The sequence below is a fragment of the Oryctolagus cuniculus genome, chromosome 4 (assembly GCF_051225735.1).
Source record: "Oryctolagus cuniculus isolate XC-2025 breed Fujian yellow rabbit chromosome 4, ASM5122573v1, whole genome shotgun sequence".
Taxonomy (NCBI): Eukaryota; Metazoa; Chordata; class Mammalia; order Lagomorpha; family Leporidae; genus Oryctolagus; species Oryctolagus cuniculus.
In genome coordinates this window covers 11141477-11157986 of record NC_142870.1, presented here as the reverse complement: position 1 = coordinate 11157986, position 16510 = coordinate 11141477, and the positions used below count along the sequence as shown (strand labels likewise).

General features: G+C 54.5%; 1 protein-coding gene across 7 annotated transcripts in view; it reads left to right on the top strand.

Annotated features, from left to right (window-relative positions):
* Positions 1 to 11944, top strand: part of ITSN1 (intersectin 1) — a 225997-nt gene extending 214053 nt beyond the window's left edge. For 6 of the 7 annotated variants that reach the window (XM_051833603.3, XM_051833602.3, XM_089331481.1 and 3 more), the window contains 6 exons: positions 3333 to 3545; positions 5025 to 5146; positions 6108 to 6190; positions 6422 to 6505; positions 6812 to 6985; positions 9001 to 11944. In XM_051833603.3, coding sequence (XP_051689563.1) covers positions 3333 to 3545; positions 5025 to 5146; positions 6108 to 6190; positions 6422 to 6505; positions 6812 to 6985; positions 9001 to 9149 — 825 coding nt within the window. In that variant the 3' untranslated portion in view covers positions 9150 to 11944. The remainder of the gene's footprint in view (positions 1 to 3332; positions 3546 to 5024; positions 5147 to 6107; positions 6191 to 6421; positions 6506 to 6811; positions 6986 to 9000) is intronic. The other variant, XR_016233033.1, reaches the window with a different exon arrangement.
* The last annotated feature ends 4566 nt before the right edge of the window (positions 11945 to 16510 follow it).

Below are 16510 nucleotides of genomic sequence, written 5' to 3'. Positions count from 1 at the left end.
GACATATTCCAAGTCTGAATTCCAAGTCCGATGACCGCAGTAGTTCAAGCCGTGGGCCTTGCTGTTTTGTCCGCTGTGTCTGCCGGCTCTTGCTAAGCATGCTTTGTTTCTGTGTGCGTCCTGTGAGCTTTGACCATGAACTCAGGGTTCCTTGGACCTCCAGCTGTGGGCGTCTCTGTGGTCTGAGTTGCATTCCTGAGAGTGTTGCTGCCAGGATCGCCCTACATGAAATGTAGCCCTTCTGTGCTTGAGTTTGTCACTCACCCCCTGGCCCAGGTTTCTGTGGAAACACTGCCCCTGCCCCTGTGGAGCTACGCAGAGGGAAGTTCAATGTCTCTGGATTCAAGACAGGCTCAAAGAGGGCTGGCGTTGTGGGCCAGTGGATTAAGCGGCCACCTGTGATGCTGGCCTCCCATATGAATCCCGGATGCTCTACTTCCAGTCCAGCTCCCTACTAATGCGCCTGGGAAAGCAGTAGAAGATGACTCAAGTGCCCGGGTTCCTGCCACCCATGTGGGAGACCTGGATGGAGTTCCAGGCTCCTGGCTTCGGCTTGGCACCGCCCAGGCTGTTGTGGGCATTTGGGGGGAGTGAACCAGTGCTTGGAAGATACTGTTTTTTCGCTCTTTCTCCCTCTCTCCCCGTCATTCTGCCTTTCAAATAAATAAATAAGCCTTTAAAAAAAAAGAGAGAGAGAGAGAGAGAGAGGCTCAAGGCCAAAGCTGTCTTTGGAGCTTGATTATTTTCCAACGTTTCAATTTTTATTCTGCTTCTGGCTTCTGCACATTTCTTTGTCTTTATATTTTGCCAGCTTGCCTGCATTTGAAAAGTGGATTTTTCTATTTTACTCAATCTTTAAAAACATTTCTGTTGGTTGAGTCATTCAGAGTATCTAGGGAACCATACTTCTAGAAACAGAAATCTGCCCTTTGGTTGTTAATTCTCTTCTGGTCACTTAACCCTTCCTTTAGTCTCATTTTTTCTGCTTCTGTATAAAGGTGCATGTGCACACACACGCACACACACACACACACGTGCACATGCACACCATTCACTAGGAGTTCCCACAATGCCCTGGGGGAATGTGTATACCTCCTCCATGCTCCCCGTGGCTTCTTGTCCCCTACAAGCTTTTCTTGCCTTTTTAAGATTTCTTTTACAGAGTTACAGGGAGAGGAAGAACCAGAGAGAGAGAGAGAGAGAGAGAGAGAGAGAGAGAGAGGTCTTCCATTTGCTGGTTCACTCCCCAGAAAGCCGCAATGGCTGGAGCTGAGTTGATCTGAAGCCAGGAGCCAGGTGCTTCTTCCGGGTCTCCCACATGGGTGCAGGGGCCCAAGCACTTAGACCATCTTCTACTGCTTTCCCAGGCCATAGCAGAGAGCTGGATCGGAAGTGGAGCAGCCGGGACCTGAACCGGTGCCCACATGGGATGCCGACGCTGCAGGCTGGGCTTTAACCCGCTGTGCCACAGCGCCAGCCCCTCCTACAAGCTTTAAAGGTAGTCACCGCCTAAGGAAGTCACCACCAGTGGCTCCTCCCAGCCACACCTCCTGTCCACCTTCGGGGTAGGTGGGGGACAAGCCAAGTTGTGGAAGCAGCCCAAGGTGACGGCTGTGGACAACAATGTGGAATTCTGTGTTGCTGTGCCTTCCAGGCACCGGCTCGTCTGTTTACTGTTCACTCCTTCAGTAAACGTGGATTGAGTGTCTTCCGTGATTATTGCTCATTGACAAACCCTGAAATCAAAACTTAACGAGACCTTCCACTCTCAAGGGCTATGGTCCTGGAGGAAGCCGGCGGTCAGCCCACATTCGCCTTCTCTAAAGTTTCCACTGGAGTGTCACCGTCAGTCTTTTTTTTTTTTTTTTTAAGATTTTATATATTTATTTGAGAGGTGGAATTATAGACAGAGGGAGAGAAAGAGAGATCTTCCATCCACTTGTTCACTCCCCAAATGACTGCAACAGCCAGAGCTGGGCTGATCCAAAGCCAGGAGCCAGGAGCTTCTGGGTATCCCACGCAGGTGCAGGGACCCAAGGACTTGGGCCATTTTCCACTGCATTCCCAGGCCATTAGCAGGGACCTGGATCGGAAGTGGAGCAGCTGGGACTCGAACTGGTGCTCATATGGGATGCCGGCATTGCAGGTGGAGGCCTAGCCCTTTACTGTCAGTCTTAGGAGGAGGGAAGCCATCTATCCATCTCTGTTTGTCCTTGGGGTGGACAGGAGTGGCCACTTTCCTAGCCACTGATAGGTCTCTGGTGATAGACACAGCTGAGCCTTTCTCTCGAATTGGAGGTGGACAGGTGGCCTCTGGCTTCTCTTGGAGAACTCGTTATGAACACAAACACTCCCCAGAGAGGCTGTGGGTGCCCAGCTCTGGAGGGGCCCCTGGGCCCTCGGGCTGCAGGTGGACGTCGCCCTGGGGCAGCTGTGCGGGCAAGGGAGGACCACGAAGGTCTGGCTGTGCCCGTCATCTTGCTGCCTGGCTCGGAGCTGCGGCTTTGCCTCCCTCCGTCGCTCCCTGCTGTCCCCAAGTGGGAGCTTTGCAGAGTGATCTGGGGTGGCCCAGTCCCCTTCTGCCGTCTCAGAACCTGCGGGTGAGAAACAGCACGGTACAGCAGCATCTCAGGTCCCCTGTCGTCTCTGAGGGTGGGTGAGTGGCAGGGAGAGAGCGGTCCCCTTCCAAGCGTCACAGCCAGTGAGCTGGGTGGGTGGGGTCATGTTCTGTGGGTGGCATCTGCTGTGTTCGGCTTTGCGGCGTCACCAAACCCCACTGAGTTTTGTGGGCATCCTCAGGCTGGGGGCCTGGACCCCAGGGGCTGCGTGGACAGGGGCATTTGTCCCTACAATTGAACAGCGAGTGTCCCTACTGCTTCCTGGGAGCCGGTGGGGCTGCGGGAACCTGTACGGTGCCCTCTGGTGGCAGCTGGCTCACAGCACACCCCGCCCCGCTAGCACCTCGCACCCAGCTGGGAGGTGTCCAGGTGGCCATGGCCTGGGCGCTTCTCCTCGCTGCCCCGTTTTGCAGTGAGTCCAAGGGACAAGCGCGCTCGTCACACTCTAAGACCCTGGGGAAAAGGCCCCAGCAATGATACCTGAGACTCAGCGTGATACACCCAGTTCCCCAGAACCTCGCCTTTGCCGCTTTCTTTGCTCCAAAGGGTTCTGCATGAAGTCTTCCAGGGCATCCGAGCTGAGGACGCGCACCTGCGGGGCTGCCCTCCGATTCCCACCCGCGGGAGCCCGTGCGGTCAGATGCAAAGAAACAGACTTAAAAGCCCAACCCGCCTTCATCCTGTCTTCTTTGGGTTTTGTTTTTCCTTTCTCAGCAACTTGTGTTCAATTCAGTGACCAACTGCTTGGGGCCACGCAAGTTTCTGCACAGCGGGAAACTCTACAAGGCCAAGAGCAACAAGGAGCTCTACGGTTTCCTGTTCAACGACTTCCTCCTGCTGACCCAGATCACCAAGCCTTTGGGGTCTTCCGGCACCGACAAAGTCTTCAGCCCCAAATCCAACCTGCAGTATAAAATGTACAAAACCGTAAGTTCCGGCCGAGATGGCGCTGTTAGGGGTGATGTGACGTCAGGTTCTCAAAGGATCCAGAGTTTTAGCAGCACCGAGGGTTGTGGTGTGGAGGATACAGCGTGGGGACAAGCCAGGCTTCAGGGTTAGTGACGCGGAGTGCAGTCCCAGCAACACTCCATTTGATGGATAGAACACTGCTTGGCAGCCGAGTGACTGCCCAGAGTCCCCTGGGACGTGACAAACACACGCATTTCCCTGGGGGACTCGGGCCAGTGTGCAGACCAGGCAGGTGTGACAAAGCATCATCATCCAGGCGGCCCCACTACCTTTCACGCTCTCTCCCCTTCCTGTTAGAAGCTGATCTCAGTGGTCCTCGTGTGCAGAATTCCCGCGAGCGTGGGTCTGGTCTGCTCTCACATGCATGCCTGTGTTTGTGCATCTCTGTGTCATGGGATATTGTTTTTTTTTTTCTTCCAAATTTGCCTGTGTGGGGGTGTTTTTACAGAAGCAGCAGTCAGCTGTATTTTGGGAGCAAGAGCTATGAATTTATGCAGAGTGTTACTAGAAACTTGGTGTGAAAGTCTTTGAGGGAATCGCTTGCGTGTGCAGCGGCAGGGGACGTGCTGATGAGGATAGACTGTGGGGAGGCGGACTTCATTGAAACAGATTTTATTCTGAGGGCTCAGAAAATACCTGGAAATGCAAGGGAGCTGTTCTCATGTGTAACGTGCAGCATTAAATCTGACATGAACACCAAACCCTGCCTCCAATCCAGCTTCCTGGGAGTCACGCCAACTTTGGTCTGGTTTACTGGAGCACAGAGACACATGCGCACACATACATGCCCAGTCTTGGTTCCTGGAATGCACGCTCAGGCGTGGGTGTGCACACACACACACACATTTACCAGAATGTGCTTGCCTAGGCACCTTACATACACACACATCAGCACACACACAGGCACACACATGCACATCCCCACACACATGCACACACATACACATCCATACACACGTGCACACACAGTAATTTACCAGAACGTGCTTGCATAGGCACCTTACACACACACACATCAGCACACACACATGCACACACATGCACGCACACATGCACACACATGTACACACACATGCACACACACAGTCATTTATCAGAACGTGCTTGCATAGGCACCTTACACACACACACACATTGGGACACACACACGCACAGACATGCACACCCACACATGTACACCCACATCGGCACACACCTGCACACACATCGGCACACACACGCACATCCACACACATGCACACACACACGCACACACAGTCATTTACCAGAACATGCTTGCATAGGCACCTTACACACACACACACACATTGGCACACACACCTGCACTCACACACATGTACACCCACATCGGCACACACCTGCACACACACACGCTTGGAGTTCGGGGAGCCCAGGGACCCCCACCCACTGTTGTGATGCCTTCACATTCTTTTCCAGCCTATTTTCCTAAACGAGGTTCTAGTGAAATTACCCACGGACCCTTCTGGAGATGAACCCATCTTCCACATTTCCCACATCGACCGGGTCTACACCCTCCGAGCAGAAAGCATAAACGAGAGGTGAGACCTCCCCCAGCCTCTCCAGGCTCCCCCCAGCAAGCTCGGGTCCCCAGTTCCAGCATCCCCCAGCCGCAGTGCTGTAACTCCTGCTGGAAGGGGTGGAAGACGTGACACTTTTCTCTAGAGCTCCTTAACCACTGAACATGGGGCATGGGTTCTTCAGAAATAACATCGACCCAAGCCGGTGTTGCTTGGGATTTCTCTCTCTCTAGAAGTTTTCAGCATTCTTTGGGATGAATGGAGCATGTCAGGTGTTCCCGCGCTCCCCACATGGCAGAAACCCACAGGTTTCCTGCGATTGGGGGATTTGGCAGGACCACCTGCCCTGCCCCGCCTCCCCTGGCTCCCGTCCTGCAGCGCTGGATTTTGCTGCAATCTTCAAGACGATCTCGTGCAGCCAAATCAAACAGATCGTTTTCTGAAGGGTGAACTTGACACGAAGCCAAGCGCATTCCACGGAGCGCTTGCGCCAAGCGAGAAAGCTGGCTCCAGTTCTGGCGCATATGGTCCTCAGGAGACCAGAGACTCTCCCTCCCAGCCCCACCCGGGTGTTCCGCTCCCCATGCCGGTGGTCCCCAGCCGGGACGTGGGTTTTTGCCCTGCCCGTGGGTGATTTCCTAGGCGAGAGCCTTCTGGATTTTCTGGGCTGGGCAGCTTCCCAGCGAGGCTCTCTCTTGGGGACGTAGAGGAGCCCCTGTGATGTCTCCTCCTGGACCCTGTTGATCTGAGGTTCTCTTCTGCGATGACGCCAGTGCAGGTGTTGGCCATAAAAATGTCACTCAGGCCTTTCCTATGGATGGCAGGGATTCGCATGAGCTTCATGGGACATAAAATCACGCTGTCGTTCCTGGGCCTTTGTTAAAAATCAAACAAAGACAGCGGAGTCCTGGGAGCGGAATTTGCACAGAGCCAAGCCTCCTTCCTGTGTTGTTTGGCAACTTTGTGTCTTTTCCCGCTCAAGGACCGCCTGGGTGCAGAAGATCAAAGCTGCCTCTGAACTCTACATAGAGACGGAGAAGAAGAAGCGGGAGAAGGCTTACCTGGGTAACTCCCGCGGGCCGGGCTCTGGCCACGCTGCCGTGGGGCAGCCGTTTGGCCAGGCTCAGATCCCTTAGAGCTGGGACAGGCTCCTGGGGGCAGCGGGGAGGTCGTGAGATGGCTGGGCACAGGGTGCAGGCTGGGATGCTGGAGCACGGGTGGAGGGCGGGGCAGGTGTCCAGGCTAAGGGTGAAGCATCTGTGCATCTGTGCTATGTTTTTCCCTCTGCTGTTCCAGTGCGGTCCCAGAGGGCAACGGGCATTGGAAGGCTGATGGTGAACGTGGTAGAGGGCATTGAGCTGAAGCCCTGCCGGTCACACGGTGAGGACCTGCGCGGCCCCGGTGGCCCATGCGGCTGTTGCAGTCTTCCCTGGAGCTGTTCGCTCTGCTGTCCGGGAAGGTCCGCGTGGCTGCATTCACACCCAGTGGCTGTGGCACACTCGGAGCCTGCCTGGGAGGGCTCTGGTTCGTAAGCCCATGGATGCCCTGGTCGGTTCCCTGTCTGAAGCGTGGTGCTGAATTGTGTGTTTTCGCCCAGCTTCTCCATGTGAGGCCACGTAGGCCGCGTGGTGATGGAGCGGGATGAGTTGTGGCTCCCGCCCTGGTGAAGGGTTTTGTGCCTTCCAGGAAAGAGCAACCCCTACTGCGAGGTGACCATGGGCTCCCAGTGCCACATCACCAAGACGATCCAGGACACCCTGAACCCCAAGTGGAATTCCAACTGCCAGTTCTTCATCAGAGACCTGGAGCAGGAAGTCCTGTGCATCACCGTGTTCGAGAGGGACCAGTTCTCACCCGATGGTGAGTCGCGGGCGTGCCTCATAGCTCGCTGCTCCTTCCCCATCACTCAGCCTGTGCGGGCGGACGCCTCCTCTCCTGGGGATGCGATGCCCAGAGTGGCTTGGATTTCTCTCTCAAATGATGAGGCTGGCCCAAGATAAGGCTTTCATGCACAGCAGGTGCAGCCCGGTGCACAGACACAGTGTCCTTGTCTTGGATTTGCGTCACAGTCTTGGGCTGTCCAGAGCAGGTAGCTGCCAACAGGGGTGTACCTAGGAGTTTCAGTGTAGTTCTGTCATCCCTGGCACAAAGCCACGCTGATACGGAGCGGCTGGCACTTGGCGCTGTGGTGGTGATGTCACTTGGGACACCCACGTCCCATACTGGAGTGCCTGGTTCAAGGCCCAGCTCCTCTACTTCTGATCCGTCTTCTTGCCACTATGCAACCTGAGAGGCGGCAGAGGGTGGCTCAAGGACTTGGGTCCCTGCCACCCATGTGAGAGACCCAGATGGAGCTGCTGGCTTAGCCCTGGCTGCTGCAGGCATTTGGGGAGTGAACTAGTGGGTGGAAGCTCGCTCTCTCTCTCTGTCTCTCTTTCTGGCTGACTCTCTGTGTCTCCATGCATTTCAAATAAAATAAGAATATTTAATTTTTATTATTTTAAAACTGGCCAATGCTAATGGAGCAGAAGAGCCCATGACCATGGCAGTAGAAGCAATCTGTGCCCTTTTGGAAGGCACGGCTGCTTGGGCAAGGGGTTGCTTGAGCAAAATTGTGTTGGTTGCATCATTCTTTTAGCCAGCGTCTGTGCCTGCTTTACAATGGTCTCTGACCAGAGATTCTAAGAAACTGTCGCTCTCTGCCTCAACCCCATAGAAATTAGAGATTAAGCTTAAAGATTATGGCCTCAACTTGACTGTGAAGAAATACAAGTAACGAGAGTGAGGGCTTGGCTGGCGCCGCGGCTCACTAGGCTAATCCTCTGCCTGCGGCGCCGGCACACCGGGTTCTAGTCCTGGTTGGGGCGTCAGGTTCTGTCCCGGTTGCCCCTCTTCCTGTCCAGCTCTCTGCTGTGGCCCGGGAGGGCAGTGGAGGATGGCCCAAGTCCTTGGGCCCTGCACCCGCATGGGAGACCAGGAGAAGCACCTGGCTCCTGGCTTCAGATGGGTGCAGTGCGCTGGCCACTTGGTGGGTGAACCAACGGAGTAAGACCTTTCTCTCTGTCTCTCTGTGTTTCTCTCACTGTCTAACTCTGCCTGTCAAAAAAAAAAAAAAAAAAAAAAAAAAAGAGTGAGGGCTTTAGGGCAGTGTTACCCCCTCAAGATTTAAAGGGCTCCATGCAGCCTTCCTCTCCTACTACCTTGTGTGAATTAGCTCATTGTGAGTTAGGTGCTGTTGGTTTTGGCCTAAAGATAGTCACAGAGCTGGTTAAATATTAATCATGTGGCCAGAACTCTCTGCCTCCCAAGTCAAGGCTCTTAACTTTTTTTTTTTTTTAAGATTTATTTATTTATTTGAAAGTCAGAGTTACACACAGAGAGAAGGAGAGGCAGAGAGAGAGAGAGGTCTTCCATCCGCTGGTTCACTCCCCAATTGGCTGCAACAGCCGGAGCTGCACCGATCTGAAACCAGGAACCAGGAGCTTCTCTGGGTCTCGCACACAGGGGCAGGGGCCCAAGGACTTGGCCCATCTTCTACTGCTTTCCCAGGCCATAGCAGAGATCAGAAGAGGAGCAGCCAGGACTTGAACTTGTGCCCATTTGGGATGCCGGCACTGCAGGCGGTGGCTTTACCTGCTTTGCCACAGCGCTGGCCCCAGGGCTCTTTATTCTGTTAAGTGGAAGCTTTTTGTTTGCTGCTGTTATATTAAAAATAATGACACATCGCAGGGAATAAGGTGGAGACCCCAGTGTTGGGCCTACCTAGCGCTCAGAGCGGAAGGAAGGCATAGCTTCTCTCGAGGAGACTGCGATGGCGGGTGCGCGCCTGGAGGAGAAGGGATTCTTGTGAGCACGGTGTGTTTGTCTCCTTTCAGATTTCTTGGGTCGAACAGAGATCCGTGTGGCTGACATCAAGAAAGACCAGGGCTCCAAGGGGCCAGTTACAAAGTGTCTCCTGCTGCACGAAGTCCCCACAGGAGAGATTGTGGTCCGCTTGGACTTACAGTTGTTTGACGAGCCGTAGGGAGCGGCTCAGCACGTGCTCGGAGGAGCTCCCACCTGAGGCAGCAGGTGCTGTCTGGCATTTGTGTTCCTTCGCTCGGCATCCCTGGCGTTCAGCCACAGGGCAATGGGACAGCAAAGACAGGCCCCCAGAGCGTCTAGGAATCCTTGACAATCCTGCCCCCACCCCAAACAACCTCTCCTGTTATGAAACGAGACTGTGTCTTCCTTGCCCCTCACCGCAGGTGTCATCATGGTTTCTAGGGTCTCTGAACTCCCAGAGCCCCCAGCTAACCTCAGCTGGGAGTCTGGCTCCGCCCAGGCTCTGGGCCCGGGTCTGATGATTAGAAATCAGATTTCTACATGCGGTGTCTGTATTTTTTTTTTTTTTTTGAGAACTCATGTAATCCTCTTATTTCTTACCTTCCTGCTGCCCCCAGTAGACTCCTTGGCCTGCAATGCCCAGTCCCCGGATGTTTAGAAACAATCGTGATGGTCCTGTCATTGCTTTGAAATCCCATTGCCCACCAGGGAGATGCTATGATGGTCTCACGGGAGCTGACCCACCCATGGGAGATGCCAACATGTGTGCTGTGACCGCCGTTCCATTCCCCTCTAGGCCTTGTCTGAGACGTATGTCAATGAAACACACTGTTGCGTACCATCAGGTGACTCAGTTCTGGTCTGCGGCACGCTCGGAAGATGACCGAGGGAGCGTGTCCTCCACAGAGCTGCACTCTGCTGGATCACATCCTGTGGGCCACCGGGAGGACAGCTTGACCGTGTCACCAAGTCCTGGTTACTAGTCATTGGTGGAGAGGGCTCTCAGGGCTCCCAGGGCCCTGTGCTGTGTCCTGACAACAGTTGCTGCTGAGAGCCAGCTCTTAGGCCTATTCTGTGCTTGAATGTACTGGATTCCGGTCATCATGGGAAATTTCAGTGGCCGTATTTGGCATATTCCCCCCAAAAAGACATGTTCTAGATCTCCCAGGTGTGTGACAAGAGAAAATGACAAGCAGGAGGCAGGGTGGAGAGACACGAGGGAAATCCACTACGTGATGAGGGAAAGCCCATAGGAGCATGCAGGCCCACAAGCCCAAGGATGTGGGTCTCACACACGTCAGTGTCTGAGTTACAGGGAGACACATGCATGCCTGTTGCCAGGGTCAGGAGGGAATGGCCATGGGCCAAGCTGTTTGGTTTGAGTTCTTAGATTCTTTACCCTTAAATGCCAGGAGTTAGGCCGGTTAATTAGAATAATAATGGTTTGCTAATGAAAAGCGTGGGCCATATTTTGTTCGCATGTTAACGTTCTCATAATCCCAGTTGGTTGTGGCCATGAGGTTTTTCTCTGCATGTCCTCTTGGTGCGAGTCTGGCTTTCCTGCTTTAGGTGGTATTCTCTTTGATTGCTGGTCCTTAGAATTTAATTAGGGGTGTAGAAGTGCTTTCTAAATGATAGCGTCAGCATAGTGGTAGAGTACCCGTTTTGCTGGGAACTGTAGTGTTTTTAATTTTCCATGAGAACCTGTCATGTTTCAATCAATTTTTAAAAAGTGTGTGTTGGAAAGGACAACAAAGTTTACATTTCATACTTTTAAGAAACACTTTATTATTTATTTATTGAAAATAGTGTAGAATTTTGTATTGAGGACAACAGACATAAGTATTTTTTGAAACAAGCCGATATATCCTTTAGTTAGAACTTTTAACTGAATATGTTATAGACCAAGTTTAACTTCAGGCATGATTTGTTTACCATTTCCCAGCAGAAAACATGGTTAAAATACTTTAAGTTTATATTTTTTGATGTTGTTAAGAAACTTTCAAATTAAATCTATAAATAGATGTGCAACTCATGCCTTCCTAATTCTGTAACCAATAGAGTTTGTTCAGTGCAGTTCCGAAGGACATGTTATTATGGTAGGAAGAAGTATTAAATGTATAAATGGGGTAGTGTGGAGCCACCAGCCCCTTTCTTTCTGTTCTCTCTTTTCTTCATGGACTTTATTTTCGTGTTAGTGTTGGACATCACTGTTCGAGTTGGCAGGATGTGTTGTGTACAACAACACAGGGAACCTCTTAGGTCACAGGTCCTACCCCAGAGTCCCATCCTTTGGGATTAATGTAGCATGAAAAAGCAATATGTGTGTCTTCTGCCCCAGGTGGCTTTACCAAGCGTCCTTGAGATGCCCCGTAGTGCGACAAGTTCTGCATTAGCACCCTGGTGTGCGTTCGCTGGTGTCATTTGCAATGTGACTGACTGTACTTACGGATGAGCTGGACTGACCCCCAGATCCGGCTGTGACTCATGAGTCATGTCTGGGGGTGGAGGGGAGTGGGTGGTTCCTGGAGTCTTAAGCCCTTGGACATCCATCCTTCACTGTGGCCTTTTTGATCATCTCGGCTACACTTCAGAGATGGAATGCCCCTTGCCAATGAGAAATATGCTTTCTAGATCTTCTTTTCTTCTAAATACAGGGTTTCTTTAGGTCATGCCTCCTTGCAAGTATTTTTCTTTTTTTGGGCCACACTGATAGCTCCTCCTGTATGCTCTGACCCAAGAAGAGGCTTTGCTGGTCACCTGGCTGTGCTGTGACCCTCAGGCATCCCAAGAACACCTGAGAGCCCTGATGACAGGAGCCCTGGAGCCAGGCGTTCTTCCTAGACCAGCTTCCGTGAAGGGACCGTCCACTTCCCGGTCTTTCTGGGGCAGAACTGAGATCTCCCCTGCCAAGTAGTTAGACAGCATCATCTCCTGGAATCAGGTCTTCTGTGACCACAGGAGCCTGAGGATGTGGTTAATTCAGACACAGGCCTGACCCGAGATGGGAAGAGGGCTGGAGCCCCCAGAAATGCTTGCGAAGCTGGAGCCAGGCTTCCCAGTCTGACCGTTTGCTGACGATGGAGCCCTGTCTTCTGATAGCACAGGCCCAAGCCCTGCTCTTGAGAGACATTAATGGAAGAGGCGCTATGGCTTTTCTGCTTTGCTTTTTGAATGCCCTTGGGCGGGATCTACATTTATGAAAGTAACTGATTTCAGCTGGCTGAGTTGCCCTGAGTTTAACTGGGCGGAAGGGATCCCATCAGAAAGTGGGTGAGTTTACCGCTTGCATGATGTCTCCTCCAGTGCCCCGTGCCAGAACCTCAGGTGTCCTCCCAGGGCATGGCCCAGGGGGTCAGGGGAAGTCAGTGCTAAAGCCCCCTGGGGGAAGATGGTTGTAGCTATGCCTCCCAAGGCCAGGCAGGGGCTTGCTGGGGGCGAGTGGGAAGACCCTGAACCCTCCGGAGCTCAGATCAAGGCAGCAATGGACAAGGCACTGCTGGTTGGGTTTCAGAGGTGGAGACCTTGGCGTGTAGTTCAGAGCTTGCCAATACCTGGTAGGAGAAGAAAAAGAACGTTCGCCTCTACTACAAGTTGCTTTTCCTCGTTGGTTGGGCCTTCTTGATTCGTTTGAAGGACACTTGCTCAAGGAATTTCCATTGGAAACACAAAGGATGGCTTGAGTTGATTCTTTTATTCCCCCTTCCCTTTCAGGGTTGGAGATGTGCTCTGTGGCAGACGCCGGCCCGTCACAGGGGCGGCTGGTATACCCTAGGTGTGAGGGGGGTTGTGTCGGGCTTGCGCTTCGGGTGAGCGTGCAGTGGCTCTGCAGGACGTACTCGCATTACAAGTTGGAGAAAGGGAGGGGATGAGAACTTGTGTGGTTTCTAGGTGTCAGCTCTTTCGCTCATCCCAGGCAGAAGGGTAATAAGTAGCAACTCAGTGACGTCCTCAGTGTGGTGTGCATCTCGCTAGGGGGCGCTGGGCAAAACTAACACCTCCTTCTCTTTGCACCCTGGGGTCTGACGCACCTGCCAGGGACCTCCTGTCTTTCGCCAGGAACAACCCAGGCCAGCTGCCAAGACTCGCCTGGCAGTGCCCTGAGTTGCGTTTTGCAGGGACCACGCAGCATTAGATAAATACCGTTGCAAACCTTCTTCCTCCTCCTCTGCTCTAGAGCAGCCCAGGGAAACCCGGGTCTTGTGTTTCTCTCTGTTTCTGATCTGTTCGCTCACAGGGCCTGCCGAAGAGAGACCCTTCAGGGAAGGCTGGGTTAGGTGGGGCTTGGCGGGCCAGCTGGGGTTCTGGGACAGATCCAGGGACAGAAGCAGGCTGGTGGAGTGGCAGGGGCTTCCCTGGACCAGGCCTGACCTCGCTGCTCCAGGAAGCACCCTCCACCGCTGCCTCCTGCAGGTGGACACATAGCTCCCTGGGAGGATCTTTTTTTCTTTCTAGCACCCTGTATTTGCCTGCCTGCCTGCCTGGGCCAATGCCATTGCCATAGGAAGTCAGGCCTGTGGTTGTCTGTGAGGCTGTACTCGCAAGGTGGTATCATAAAGCAGTTGAAGAATGGGCAGAAAGCAAGGCCGAGGGTCCAAAGAAAGCAAAACAGGCCACCCAGCGCCCCCTGCAGCCCTTCGGCTAACTTGCTTTTGCCGGCGTTAGACACCTGGGAGGCCACGTGGCTCGTTCCCTGTGGTGGCTTCCTCCTTTCTGGGGGCTCCTCAGAGCAGGCCGTTCTGGGGGGTGACACAGCCTGGACCCCTTTGCAACCCTTGTTGTCCCCACACGCCAGCCATGGCATGACTCGGATGGCGATTTGACTCATCCCCGCTGTCCTTGTCCCCAGTGCGGTGGCCCCTAGAAGCAGGGAGGTGCCCCCAAGGTCTAAGTTGGTTGGTTCCGATGCGTCAGTGCCGCCTTGAGGGATTGTTGGAAGTCCTGGAGCACTCCTGACGTTGGGTACGACTCCAGGAAGGCGCTGGCTGGGCCGCAGCCCCCGCCCCAGCGTCTTTTCTGAGTGAGGTCTCTGTGCTCCGTTGTACTTGGAAAGCAGTTGTTTATTTGAGCTGGAGTAAAGGAAAGTTCTAAAACTCCTGCTTCCTCACCTTGCATCGTATCAGATCCACGATCCGTGTTTAGGTCACCAGGCTCAGCACACCCTTCCATCTGTAGGAGGCAGAAAAGACTCCGTCCCTGCGGGGTATGGACAATGTCTTCCACCTGTAGGATAGCAGTGGCCACCAGTTCTCAGGGGCATTGGAACCCAGAGGCCAACACACCAGACAGTCTGGGCTGGGCTCTCCCAGGGACGTCATCAGTAGCCCGATAGTGCATCGCTTGTCCTGGGAGCCCCCATGCTGGTCCTGGCTACCATCCAAGGGGCCGGGGGACAGCGGGAGGGGCCTGCCTCTGTGTCTTGTAAGCCCAATTGTAGGTCTCATCTTAAGTCATTTAAATAATACCCAATGCTTTTAGAAATTCGTATCGGCCTGCGCTCAACTCTTCAGGCCTGTGTGGATCCATCTGTTCCTCCACTGGGCAGCACTGCCTTTGTTCCGGCCCTGGGGGAGCCGGCTAACATCCCCCCGGGAGCGGCTTTGACCCTGCGTGCAGTTGTCGTATTTCAGGGTACATGTGCTCCCGGTGTAGGCCAGAGCGTGTTGTGAGCTGTGCTTCAACAGAGTTCCGTCCTGTTCTCTATTCCAGCGTATCTTGGTCCTGCCCCCCGACGAGTGTAAATATTTCAGTATTCAAAGCTCCCCTAGGAGACCTGTGTGTCCAGAAGTGGGCTTGTCGGGTCAGCCCTGAAAACAGTCAGCGTTTCTCTGCCGTCTCCCGAGACCCCAGCAGCAGCCCAGGCTGCTTTTCCTGCAGGAGTAGGTTTGCACGCGGGGAAATATCGTTCCAGTGCATCTCAAGCTCTGTCCCCTCGCCCTTCTCCTCTTACACCCAGCTCTCCCGTTTCCTCCTCCCATCTGCAGGGAGCGGCCCAGGGCCGGACCAGTGGCTTGTTGTGTGGCCGCAGCCCAGGGGGCAGAGGGGACTTCCTGTCCCACAGGCGGGTCCCAAGCTGCTGGCTCCATCTACCGCCGCTCCGGGGCATTGCCCTGGTGAGAGTCAGAAGGCGCTTGCTGGTGGCTGAGAGCGCTGGAGATGGGGACGGGAATGTGGGCGGGGCAGAGCTTGGCGCTGGCCCAGGCCTGGGAGGCGGGAAGCAGGAGTGGGAAGGAAGCTAGGATTAAGTGTGGGGCTGGAACCCAGTGCTCCTGGGGCACCTGGTGAGGTTGTGCTGGGGTTGGGGTGCCCCTGCCACCCAGACCCCGTTTCTAAATTGAAGGTGCCCCAACCCCCATTGCTGGGTGGGGCAAGGCTGGCTAGGGGAGGACCCCCCTCCTACACCCGGCTCCTGGGGTTGGCTACCTGAGTCTCTCCAGGCCAACTTTGACCTCTGGAATCGGAGCTGGAGAGAACTTGCAGGTGGAATGCAGTGGCTCACGGTGTATGTGTGAGTGTGTGTGTTGTATGTGAGAACATGTGTGTTGTGTGTGTTTGTGTGACTATGTATGTTGTGTGTGTGTGTTGGCACCGGCAACAGGGGACAGAGGCCGAATGGACAGCAGATGGACGGGGAGGCACCAGCGATGCTGGCCCAACCCTCCCCTGGTCACACTCAGGGCCAAGTGTAAAACGGGAACGCGGGTCCCTTGTTCAAGACGATGAACTTCAAGGTGGCGGCAGCCCCTTTAGAGAGAGGGCCCTGTGTGAGCGTGCAGCTCGCCCACCCCGGCCCTGCCCGCTGCGCTGTCTGCAGGTTCTTACGGCAGGGGGTGGGGGGGTGGGGTGGGGGTGGGGCTTCGTCCTGTGGCTCTTTCCTTGGAAAGGTCTCCGGCAGGCAGGGAAGGGCGGGGTGGACCTGCTTCCCGGATGTCTGCTTGCTGTTTCCTAAAAGCACAAATGGCCAGGACGAGGAGAGGTTAGGGCACCTGCGTGCCCGTGGCTGCAGAGGGGGCGGCAGGGCTGGGCTCCAGGCTTGTACACTGAAGGCACGGTGGCCCTGAGCCCTGCGCCAGTGAACCCCACTTTGAAACAAAGCCCTTTCTGTGGTTGCAGTCACCCGCTGGGGGGCTCCCCCCACCTTTGCTGTGAGGCTTCGGGAGGGACCTGGGAGCCCTCAGTGCCGCCTGCCCCGTGCCTGGACACTTGTCCCTCCTGCCACCCTCCCCGGGTGCCTGGGAGACAGCGGCTTCTGAGAGGGTGCAGCTCCCCAGCTGGGCTCCCCCCAGACGCATGGCTGTGACGCAGGGGGACGTTAGGAGACGGGATAGGACCTGCTGTGTCTAACCTCGCGTTCCAGACGCCCTGGCACGGCCCCACCCTAGCGTGCTCCTCTGCTTGTCCGCTCTGTTCTTTGCTGACTTCCACTTTCACTGGGCTGTAAGCTCCACAACTTGGGCGGTTCTGTTTGCTTCTCGCCCAAAGGTCTCCTTTCTACACCTTCAGAGCAATAACCCTTTCTGTGGCTCACGACCCTGTCCCTGATGGTAACGTTTGCCAAGT